At 41.0% G+C, this 12,661-nt stretch overlaps 1 protein-coding gene across 2 annotated transcripts in view; it reads right to left on the minus strand.

Annotated features, from left to right (window-relative positions):
- LOC144324915 (collagen alpha-1(XXIII) chain-like) overlaps nucleotides 1-12,661 on the minus strand; it is a 214,132-nt gene that overhangs the window by 193,743 nt on the left and 7,728 nt on the right. For both annotated transcript variants that reach the window (XM_077924594.1, XM_077924593.1), the window contains exon 2: nucleotides 10,517-10,586. In XM_077924594.1, coding sequence (XP_077780720.1) covers nucleotides 10,517-10,586 — 70 coding nt within the window. The remainder of the gene's footprint in view (nucleotides 1-10,516; nucleotides 10,587-12,661) is intronic.

A 12,661-nucleotide genomic window follows, 5' to 3' on the forward strand; every position in this document is an offset into this window, starting at 1 on the left:
TACTATGTGAAGGGGTGTGGGTGTGTGATCAGTTTCACTGGATGACCCCATGTTTGGCGCTGTGGTCTAAACGACGGAGCATAGGGCTTGCCAATCAGAAGGTTGACGGTTCGAATCCCCCGAACCGTCCCAGCTCGGTCCCAGCTCCTGCCCACCTAGCAGTTCGAAAGCACGTCAAAGTGCAAGTAGATAAATAGGTACCGCTCCGGCGGGAAGGTAAACGACGTTTCCGTGCACTGCTCTGGTTTGCCAGAAGTGGCTTGGTCATGCTGGCCACATGACCCGGAAGCTGTACGCCGGCTCCCTCGGCCAGTAAAGCGGGATGAGCACCGCAACCCCAGAGTCGTTCGCGACTGGACTTAACTGTCAGGGGTCCTTTATCTTTTTATGTGTGATTAACCACTTTCTACACATCATGCTTATGTTACACAGACACACCAAGCTTACTCACCATCTGTCTAACCTAAAAAGCCCTAAATGTTGTTACCTTTCCTCCAAGGGCAGTTGCTCCAACCCCTTGATCATTTTGCTTGCCCTTTTCTGAGCTATTTCTAGTTCTACCATATACTTTTCATGTATGGCAACCTAGAACTAGACACAGTATTCCAAGTGTAGTCGTTCCATATAAAGATATTATGCCATAATACTGAAACTGTAGTGTTGTTGCCATGTTGATTTTATGACATTTTATTAGCCGTAGTGCTTAAACTGTTGTATTATTTTAGGTGGCTGATTTCACTGATAGCTTTGGAAACGCTTTATGACCAAATTCCGATTAGAAACAGTATATACACGTTAGAAATAAATACGTAAACAAATTATATTGACAGTTTTATTTTTAGTCTCTTTTCTAATGATCCCTATAATAGAATTTGCCTTTTTAACAGCTAATACTGAGTCAACCTTTTCATCGCACTATGAAGATGATAGATTTCTTCCTTGCTCAGTCACTGCGGGCTCAGATTCCCTTAGCATATATATGAAGTTAACATTTTATGCCCAAACATGCATCACTTCACACTTATACTTAACTGCATCTGACATTTTGTTCCCATTCACCCAGTCTGTAGCAATTATTTGTAACCATCTGCAATCCTTTTTAGTTTTACTACCCCAATTGGGGCAGCCACCTCACTGTTTCCCATCTAACTACAGATCATTCATTAGCAACTTAAAAGAAGAAATGCCAATACAATCCTCCAGAGATCACAGTTGTTACTTTCCTCTGTGGTGAGAGCTGTCCATTGAGTCAAAAGCTTTTGGAAAATCTAAGTACTTACTACTACTACTACTACTACTACTACTACTACATGCATTTATATCACACCTTTCTCTCAAGCTGGGATTCAAGGCGGCCTACAACATTTAAAAACATCATAATAAAATGCAAAATAATAAAAACAAGCTAGTTAAAAACAATAGTTAAAATACATTTAGAACCACCATTCAAATACAGTTTCCCCTGACAGCAACCCACTGGTCAGCAACACCTGCACCTTAGCTTTCAAAGGCCTGCCTTAGGGAGGTATTAACCTGCTGGCGGAAGGATAAAAAGGAGAGAGCCAATCAAATCTCTCTTGGGAGGGAATTATGCAATATGGGAGCAGCCACAGGAAAGGCTCTCCCTCTCATGTCACCAGCAATGGTGCTTCTGATGTTGATGGGACCAAGAGAAGGTGCTCACCCGAGGACCTTAGCATCCAGGCAGGGTTGTAAAGACAAAGATGCGATTTTCAGATAGCCACTTCTATCTACATGCTTGCTGATACTCTTAAATAATTTGAAAAGGTTAGACAAGATTCACTTTTGCAGAAGTCGTGCTGATTCTTCTTCAGTAGGGCTTGTCCTTCTATATGCTTGATAATTTTGAATTTAATAATACTTCCCACCAATTTACCCAGACATTAAGCTAACTGGCCTATAATTTCATGGAACCACGACCATGTTCTAGTCCTTGGGCAAAGAGTTTTATTTTATTACTTCAGTTAAGAGTTGAGAGCACTTTCCTATTTTTTTTTTTTTGTTTGTTTTGTTTTAGGGTGGAGCTGTTGCCTGCTCTTCTTACCCCCGTGTTTTTAATTTTTGAGAGGGGAGAGTTGCTTGCTTTTCTTTCTTTCTTTCTGGTTGAAGACTTCCCACCACCCTTGTGATATGGTTATTTTGTGGTTCCTGTGACAAGTTTCTCCCTGAAGGCGGAAAAATATTGGGCATTACTACAATACTTTCTCTTTTGGATGTCCCTTTCATTTCATTCTAATTTATATGCTACTACTTTGTTCCTGAAGAGTTTAAGAAACCAAAGATCTTTTAAAAAAAAAACAACAACCCTGAAGCCTAGAGAGGAACAACTGTGTTTTAACCTAATTAATGCTCTCTGCTCTGAAGGTTAGAAAACAGAATCAGACAGCCATTAGCCAGGACATGCTATAAAAGCCATTTTTATTTTATTTTTCAGAATACGTAATGAAGAACTCAGCATTTAAGGGATTGCAGTGTTTTCAATTACTAGTTGCTTCCATAATGTTAGTTTTACATGCTTAGTGTTTCTCATTCCATATTACGGAGTATTATTCACTATGGATTAATCATATTCTTGACCGGGTTCTCAGGCAGCATGAAGTCCTTTGCTCCTGAGAGCCGTTTCAGATGTGCATTACTTCACTTATTTCCAGGACACTGCTAACTACTGCAGGTAATTGCTTGGACAAGCCAACCTTCTGCTGCAACATCAACACATGTGGTGCACAGATATCACTCCAGATGCCCCTTTGAGGCCTGTCATAAATATGCAGATGGAGCCAGGAAGGGCAGCTCTGTCATCTTTTGGACATGAACATGGGAAAGTGCAATGGGGACAGATTTGGCAACAGGTCTACAACTAATAATACTGCCAATTGCGCCTTCTTTAAACAAAATTGCTAACAGATCTCTTGTCTGGAACATATGATACTCTAAGTGTGCCACTCTGTCTTTGTTTTTAAAAGACTGAAATCAACTTCCCAATAATTTGTCATGTTTAAAAAGTTTGGGAGCTTTAAATAATAATAATAATAATAATAATAATAATAATAATAATAATAATACTTTAAAGCCTGGCCTAATTTGCAGTGCAGGAAATATTCTGATTTTGTAAAAGTTCAACACGAAATGCAACCATGATTTTCTCATGGAGAAAGGTGACACAAAAAGATTAAACATGGGCCAAGTTTCTAGGTTATTACCAAACATCAGCTAACAATTATGCACCTTTATTTCAACCACCCAAGTGAGATCCTGCCAACTACTAACAGTAACTACCCTGCTTACCATGTCCTATGTGGAGTCACTGAGCCCACCAAATTAATTTAGGTTCACCTATTCTTGCCACATGGCATTCACTCTGAGAAATGAAGCAACATGTGGCATTAACAGGAATCATTTCATTGTTTTTGTAAACCAGCACATTATTGGGAAATACTTGTTTTGAATTAACTTAATGTTCCACGAACAACCCTGAATCTTTCATAAAATTATACATGCAGACATTATTAATTTGAGAAGGAAACATCATTATTTTTTTAATCCTTGAGGAGACAAGACATTATGAATGGAGGTTTATTCTCCAATTTTTTGCTTGTTTGAGGCCAGCTACTGTAGTACTGTTGTGAAATAGTCATGGATTTGCTAGACACACAGTTATTTCACACACCAGAGTAAAATTCTTACAAGAAGGATCTTGATCTGCTCAGAAGTCCAAAGCTTTCAGAAATGAGAGTTACTCTCCTTCACCCTATAGGTTGCTCCTCAATACAACAAATAGGAATTATGAAAGAAAAAACGATTACAAGGTAAACCCCTTAGGATCTATTACCAGTTCTGACAATCTCAGGATATCTGTTACTGAAAGAATGACAGTTATGTGCCTGCCTCGCAATGCATTTTTAAAATAAAAATGGCCTACTTTATATAGGTTATGTTGCAATCAATATTGAATGAGTATTTGTCTCAGATCTAACACTAACAACACTGGTCTGTGCCTCTAACTTTGCAAAAAGAAATCCCTTGTTACACAGTGAAGAATGGCTCTCGTCTACAAACGGTAATGAAGAAGAAATCCTGGTCATGTATAAAACATGGATCCAAGGCAAGCCTGCCAAAAATGGATTTTCCTTCCCCCTCCTCACCCCAGCAGCCCCCATCGCAAAAACAAACAAACAAACTTGCTCCTGATGACTGTGGCACAAGGAGCTGAAGGAAAGGAGAGGGACATTGTTGAAAGGAGAGCAGAGGTACCTCCCATGCGTGCTCACTCATGCTAGCTTTAATCTGAATCCAAAACCTGTGAATACAAGGTTTAATCTGAATCCAAAACCTGAATCCAAAACCTGTGAACCTGTGAATGATACATAAATACATACCACACCTACTCTGTGGGTGGTTGTGTAACACACACACACACAGAGAGAAATTGGATTAGGGCACAAATTTACTTTTCAGTTTAAAATCAAAGCAGAAACAGTGTTTTTCAGTGGTGCCCATTAGGGGAGGAAAGCACTGTTAGCATGAATTCTACAACTTGAATATTTAGGTGAAATATTCTACAATGTTGCAACCTTCCAATGTAATAATGTATTTCTACTTATAGAAACGTAAGTGGAAACAAACTATTTCAAAAAGTAAGATTCAAAAAATGCTTGCACTAGGTTCATACTGTGATACGTTAAGTAGGTTCTGTAGCAGTTACTATCCTTCTGCTTGTACAAAAAGTATTTTGATTCAGTTTCCCTTTCATCATGCAATGTTCCAGTCCAAAGTGTAAAAAAGCCCTTATTGTACACACAATACTGTTGAGACTGTAGTTGAGCTATGGGACTTGCATGAAGTTCCAGTCACACTACAGCAGAAAACATTATCTAGATGCATTAATAGCCAAATAAAGAGAACAAATGAGAAACTGAACAGTTTTTCTAGACTATTTGGCTTGCAAAGCTCTAGAGCAATTTTCCACATTATAGAATGAATTTCAGATGATTTATTAGCAAATTTCTCTTAATGGTTTCAATACTTTGGTTTCTATGGTATTTATGAAATAATATTAGCTCCCTCTGGTGGTCAACTATGCCAAAGGCTTTATAGAAAGATTGCTACTTGTGAGTTTCAGAGGACACTTCCAGTGGAATATCTGCATTTTCCACACAACTTAAGTTAGTTGTGGCTAAGGCTGTGTTCCTGTACATACATGGTTGGGAGCAAGTAATAATAATAATAATAATAATAATAATAATAATAATAATTTATTATTTGTACCCCGCCCATCTGGCTGGGTTTCCCCAGCCACTCTGAGCGGCTTCCACAAAGACCAAAAATACACTAATATGTCATACATTAAAAACTTCCCTGCCTTAAGATGTCTTCTGAATGTCAGGTAGTTGTTTATCTCTTTGACATCTGATGGGAGGGCGTTCCACAGGGCGGGCACCCCTACCGAGAAGGCCCTCTGCCTGGTTCCCTGTAGCTTTGCTTCTCGCAATGAAGGAACCGCCAGAAGGCCCAAGGCGCTGGACTTCAGCATCTGGGCAGAATGATGGGGGTGGAGACGCTCCTTCAGGGATACTGGGCCGAGGCCATTTAGGGCTTTAAAAGTCAACACCAACACTTTGAATTGTGCTCGGAAACGTACTATTGAGCTTCTGCATTAATGAGAGATCAATAAACTTCCCAATTTATTTTTTGAAAGTTACAGAAAGTTAACTTAAGATCAAGAACATTTGGTTATTTGTAGACAACTGTGTTCCTATCCCTTAGTAAGGTGAATGCTGAGCTGGCCCTCATCCATGGGCTCCATAAAGAAAGACAGGACATGGAGAAGTTCCAAACAGTTATTTTATGTCACTGGCATAGGGGTTTTAAGTCTATAGTCTGGCTTCTCTCTCAAGAAGTGGAGCTCTGTCTAGCACCCGCTGTGGACCTGAAGAAGCATTCTTGTGGCCCCTCAAGGGCTGTCCTTGGGGTGTCAGCCGCAGATCTTTCCCAGAGTCATCTCTCTCATACTTTGTAGTGGAATGGTTCCTCTCCAATCACAAATTTCTCCCGGTCCCACCTGTGCCTCTCAGGGGTTACTCAGGTTGTGCCAGGTCATGTCAGGTGTCCATGAGCTGGAAGACTTAGAAGGACCTTTCTCCTCTCCTAAAGAATGCCCAGCTTATATTGAATGCCCTAAACAGCCTGAGGTCCAAATACCATACCACAGTGTCTATGAATTAAGATCAGGTAGCCTCTTTAGCAGAAGGCCTTTTCTTGAGTAGCACCCCACCATTGTAATGTCATTCCTAAGGAGGCATGTCTGGCACCAACATTCATAGCTTTACTTATTTGCACAAACATTTTGGATGATTTTGTGGGTTTTTAAAAAAAAATTCTGTTTTTGTTCGACTCTTGTTTTGTTTTATGTTTTCATGCTTATTTGTTGGTTTTAAATTAAGGAATATTTTTAATAAAGGATCCAGCTTAACTTTACTGCTGTTCCCAGAGCCTCTGTTCTTTGCCAAGGGTATGAGTATGGATCACCTCTTTCAAGTGGGCAAGTTCCTACTGCTCTTCCCACCCTGCCTTCCTCTCACTGCCCAGAATGGCACTTACTCCTGCTGGCTGCCTTGCCTCCTTCCTCAGGCACACCTATTGAAGGTATTGTCTTCCCTCTTCCCATGTCCCAAACAGTCATCCTCCTTCATTCTGTTTCTCCTCCATGCTTTTCTCCTTAATCTCCAGTTACTTCATCTACCCTCCCTATGTCTCCCTAGAGTCATTTAAAGGGTTCCACAGCCTCTGTGGCGCCTGTTGATCACTGGACCAGGCGTAAGTGAGTGGTACACCCCAGTGATATTACAAATCTGCTCCACTTCACAGTGGGGAGGAGTTGCAGTGGACTGCGTGGCCACCCACTCCCCACCAGGGACGGGGGACTTTGTCCCCCGTTGCCTGGGGGATCCCGGCCACGTCAGAGCTCAGCCAGCCAATCCGCTGGCCAGGGGGACGTGGCCAGGGGCCATTTAAACTGAGAAGCAAGCCAGAGGACTTCCTCTTTGGCTCGCTTCCTCAATCACCCTCCCTCCTCCCTATTTTGCAGGTTAGGCAATGGCCTTGCTATGGACTTCGGTTGGTTGCCTTGGTTGTCCAAGGGGCCTGGTAGCAATTTTTCCTCTTGGCGAATTGGCACTGGCCACTTGGTTTTCGCCTACTCCGTAGCAATCGTCACAATTTTGTTAGGGTTGTGGTTAGGCATTGTTTGACCTTGTATGGGGGAGGGGAGGTGTGGCCATCACCTGCCCCTCCATGCTTAAGGGTATTCCGTTAAAGGAATCCGGGGGTGTTGATCTTGTCCGAAGCCCGGCTGGGGGCTAGGGCCTTGGCAAGACCCCGACGGGAACACCAGGGGGAGCTTAAGTTGGTTCACATCGATAGGGCTCCCCCTACCGGTGGCTTACCCTTACTGGACTTCCTGCACAATGTGCAGGAGTCAGATATAGTCAGGTCCAATCAATGCCTAAGCCGATACTGCTCACATTCTGTAATTCAATAAAGTTGTGGCCAAAATTTGCCCAATAACATAAACCTAATATCTGTGTCCTTGTGTGTGTTATTTCTAATGAGAGGGTGGCTGTGGGGTCTCGACACGCAATAGGTCCTAACATAGACTCCAAGGCAGCAAGGAGAGGAGGGCAAGTGTCTGAATCTTTTGATCAATTTTCAATCATGTGTCGCAATTTATAATAGTGTTTGAACCCAAATATTTTTTTGTTTAACGAATCATGGTTCTGTGGTTTCAGGCCAAGATCCCAAGAGCCTATACCACTGGTTCCATATGTCTTAATCAGCAACCTACATCCCATGCAACAGTGGAGGTGATTTTCCAAAATAGTTTATGTTACATCACATGTGTGTCTGCTATTTAAAATTTAAAAGGCCAGTCCTACTGGCCATGCCCCAAGACTCTGAGCACAGCTAAGTGGTAGCTCTTTGGATGCTGGCCATAACTGGCACCTCATATACTGATCCAGTTAAATGAGAATTTTGCCACAATACTGGCCGCAACTCCTGTAATTGCCCAGTAAGTAGATCTACCAATAAATTAGCCTGTGTATGAGTATAATCACTCTGCTGGAAGGCAACTTTACCATGTTCCTGGAATATTTTTCATCTCCTTTTAAAGCAGAACTATAGGCATGGCAGTTGCCAAGCTGAAAGCCACAGCCACATGCTTCCCTTGTTCCCAAGTCACGAATTTAGTTCCATACAGAAATTGACATGATTTTCCCCACAGTGAGGGGCAATGCAGATAGGGGAAATCATGTGAAGGGAGGGATAAATGTCCCTCCCCTCAGCACTGCAGCCCTGATCCAAACCTCTCCCTATATATCTTCCTTTAGAATGACTGGCAATCTGACTGCAGATTTGTTGTCCAGTTTGGCCCTGAAGAGACCAGAGAATGGAGGTGGATGGAGAAGAAGGCAGGTAGGCAAGAAGATTGCTTCTCAGGAAGAACAGAAGGACAAAAAGAAGCACAAAAAGAAGGAGACGGGTTTCCCTCAATCCTTCCCGTCTCACTCTCTTATTTTGTCTTCCTGTCATATTTTTTAATTCTGCATTTATATCTGACTGTTCTCCTGAGATGGAGCCCAAAATGGCACACATGCGGTTCCCAAGCAGTCACTCCTCCAGACACTGACCAGACTCATACCTGCTTAGCTTCAGAAAGGTGGTGGCTTTATGACCCAGTAGGCAGGGTGAACAAAAGGCCAGCAAGAGAACCTTCTAAGCTATTCTAACCACTTAACATTAGCAGATATCAGTTGACTGCAAAATGTCAAATGCAACCCCAAACCCCCTCACTTACCCAGATCCTGCTTCACTTTTCCTAGCTAGCAGACCAGTGTCATCATAATCAGGGAACCTAGCTGTGTTTCGTTTTCAAGTGTTAGGTATTAACACAAAAGAGAAGGCAAAAATATGGAACAGCTCAATCCTACAAATCAGCCTCACAAGTGCTTTCGTGCCGAGGATAAGGTCCGCCAACAGTAATGCCAGCCCACTGTAACAATAATGCTATGTCTACTCTGCTAGGAATCGAGACTAACTCTGCAGTGGAAGCATACATTTCAATGCAAAATGGACACAAGACTGTAATCGGAAACCCCAATGAAAGATATTCATTCTGCTCCAACAACCAAAACATACATTTAAAAATTAGACAGATTTCCTGTTCCTCAAACGTAACTGACATTTTGACATGCAAGAAAGAATTTTAGATTAACGTCTCAATCAATCTAGCCTATTTTAAAGAAAGTCAGTCTAGACTTTGAGCTTAAAGACAGCTATCAATTTATTTGCTAGTGGTTAGCTAAGTAAGAGGACTGCAATTATACTGTTACGTTTAAAAGAGCTATAAGTCGAATATTTAAAACTATTATACATAATTTAAAGATCAAAAGAAGATAGCATGCTTTCCCCTTTCTCACGATTTCAGAAACGAAGCTGAGCCAGACTTATAAGTTTTATGTCCACTTAGGTCAGGAAAATTCCTGCTTGCAATCTTTTGTCTGTTATGGTTCCAAATGCTGGAGCCTGCAATGTTTTCATTACTAAATAATATATGAACCAACGATGTGTAGGTGGACTTTGGTTTCTGTACAAAACAAAGATATTCATATGGAAGCATTTGACCCCATCATCTAAAAAACGACCCTGCTCGTATGATGCGCAGACATGTCTAATATGGGATAGCATGCTTCATGCTGCTCCAAGTATTATGGGCAATATTCATACAAACAACTGAGTATTTGCATACTTTGTCCATACTGAAGCCATTAGACACTTATTCATTAGTTTGACCTCACAAAACACAGCTGTAACAAAAACATATCAAAACCATTCAATTATTCATTTGAGTTATTTGCTACGATGAGCGGTGAAAAGCTTACAGGGTGACTATGTAAAAGCAGTTCTTACATAGTCAGAGGTGGTTTTAGGGTAGTGCGACTGGTGTGGCTGAACTGGGCACTGTGCTGCAAGGGGCGCCACAACAATGCTGTAGAATGGAGCAAGAAAGGTGGAGGGATGCCAAATTTTAGTGTCGCACAGGGCGCCACTGAAATTTGAGTGCTCAAAGTCCGCCGCCGACTCAGTGAAAGGACTTGGAGATTCAATAAAGGTTACTTTTGATAAACAGAAAAAGCATGTAAGTATAATGTATATATCAGGCATAATTCATAGCATGATGAGAGCAAAGCCATTGTAGAAATCACAAAGGGCAATGAATTTATCACATCAGCTACTCATTTCTTACCATCTGCAGCAGAGAAGTCTGTCAGATTACTTTGAGAGGGAAGATAGCCTTTCTACACTCAAAACCTCTTTGCAATTGCACACGGGCAAATGCATGTCAGGAGGACAATTCTCATCATAAAAAAATCACTGCAGGTGTTTTTCATATTTTTCTGGTAAGACATTCTCAGTAACAACAAGTGACCATTCTACATACCTGGTGGGCACCTGCATTCAGACGATACGTCTCTTGCTGTACGCAGTTTGGCTAATCCTTCACTCAGTTTCTGTTGGGGGGGTGGGAGGACAAAAACATATAATTACAGAAAAGAAGTGGTGTGGGTGTGTGCATGCAAGTGTGCCCTTTAAATTGTATTACTGCTATTATTCATATACATACAATCCAAAGTTAAGCATTAAGGCCCGCTGATTTCATTAGGAAAGTTAAGCACACACACACACCCCGGCCCACTGAAACCATGAGATTTAAAACTGTACAGATTGACCACAATCTGTATTGTTAGCATGTGATGTGCAGTCTTAACTTTCTTTGTAGAAGACTTCATAGAACCACAGAATTGTAGCGTTGGGAGGGTCCTGAGGATCATCTAATCCAGGCTTCCTGAACCTTGGTCCTCCAGATGTTTTTGGCCTACAACTCCCATGATCCCTAGCTAGCAGGACCAGTGGTCAGGGATGATGGGAATAGTAGTCCCAAAACATCTGGAGGGCTGAATTTGGAGGTGCCTGATCTAATCCAACCCCCTGCACAGCAGGAATCTCAAGTAAAGTATCCATGGCAGATGGCCATCCAACCTCTGCTTAAAAACCTTCAGGGAAGGAGAGTCCACCCCTTTTGAGGAAGTCCATTTCACTGTTTCACCCGTTTAGCCTACAGTTATGATATTCTATGATACAGCACTCCCAAATACATGGCAATGGTGGAAATTTATTAGGGTATGAAAGGTTGTCCCTGCCTGTATATGAAGAAGGCTTTTCTAATCTTGGGGTCATTTTTGGTGGGGGTGATGGGTTTTTTTAAACCAAGTGTGATGAATTGATTCAGAAACAGAACACTCTTAGTATGTTGGTGACTAGCATACTTCTCCGTGTTCTTCTGTGCAGAGTTCTAGAAGGCTTACCTACAAATCCCTAACGTAGTTATTTTTTTTATGAAATGCTTAAGGGTTGTCATTTATAAAGACTGCTGAATTCCCAGCAACATGGGTGGCAACACTAAACAACTCTTGGTTGTATTTCACATTAGCTAGCATTCATGGGATGTTTTGTCTTTTAAGATGAAGAAATGCAAGTATTGGTTTTTGTATTGTACAGATATTTGTGCTGTATGTTGTAAACCGCCTTGCAGTCTTTTGATGAAGGGCAGTATATAAATTTAATAAATAATACTAAATAACAAAAACAGCAGCAGTAGCAATCATAATGGATCTGCTTGTAGCACAAACACCACAACCATTTTGCCATGTTTTGCTCCAATTCTCTCCCACAAATGCCAAGCCACGGTGTTTCTCCTTAAGTAGGGATTTCCTTCGGGTGTGTGTAGATCATTTATGGTCTGGGAGAACATGCAGGGGAGAATTCAAGGAAAGCATTAAACACTCACATTTTGATTCGCTCCCTCAATTGCAAAACCATATTGTTCCAAAATGTCTAGTTCCAGACACTTCCAAGTTTTAGCTCTGGCCAATAAGCTGAATGTTTTAAGGCTACTAGGAAACAATATAGTTATTGTGAATTAAACCAGTGTTGTTTGTTTACAACTACATACTTCTTTAATCTGCACTCATTAACATTTCTGCTCTAGCATGAAGACCATCCACTTTGAATTGAAGTCTTTGTTTCAGAACAAGTAGAGAGGTATTACTACATCCCAGTCTTTGGGCAGGGGGTGTTAATGCATTAATTTTTTTAGTTAAATGGCAACTTGGTACCAAAGTAAAGTTTACAGAGAAGCCTTTTACTGCACTATTTAGAATTTCATTTGGCTATACTTCCCAAAGCTCTTCGTAAACTTATTAAATATTTGAACAGATAACCATATTCGGATTTTGCACCCCATGCAAAGTTTTAATTACTTCCCAATGTCTCTGTTGGTTTTCTGCCCTATGACTCAAATTTTAACTAAACAATGACAGGCATTTCTAACAATATTTTACATTAAAATAAAGTGTAAATACTAGCTGCTGAAACCAATTTTCTAAAAAATTAAATGTTGCAAATTCAAATAACAATTAATTTTCCAGATGTAAAATTCACATTGATGATATGCAATTAACGATGTCATAAGAATCCAAAGTGGAGGATGCTGAACTGCCGTATCTAGAGCTTGAAGTGTACATGA

Source organism: Podarcis muralis, chromosome 2 (assembly GCF_964188315.1).
Source record: "Podarcis muralis chromosome 2, rPodMur119.hap1.1, whole genome shotgun sequence".
NCBI classification, from domain to species: domain Eukaryota; kingdom Metazoa; phylum Chordata; class Lepidosauria; order Squamata; family Lacertidae; genus Podarcis; species Podarcis muralis.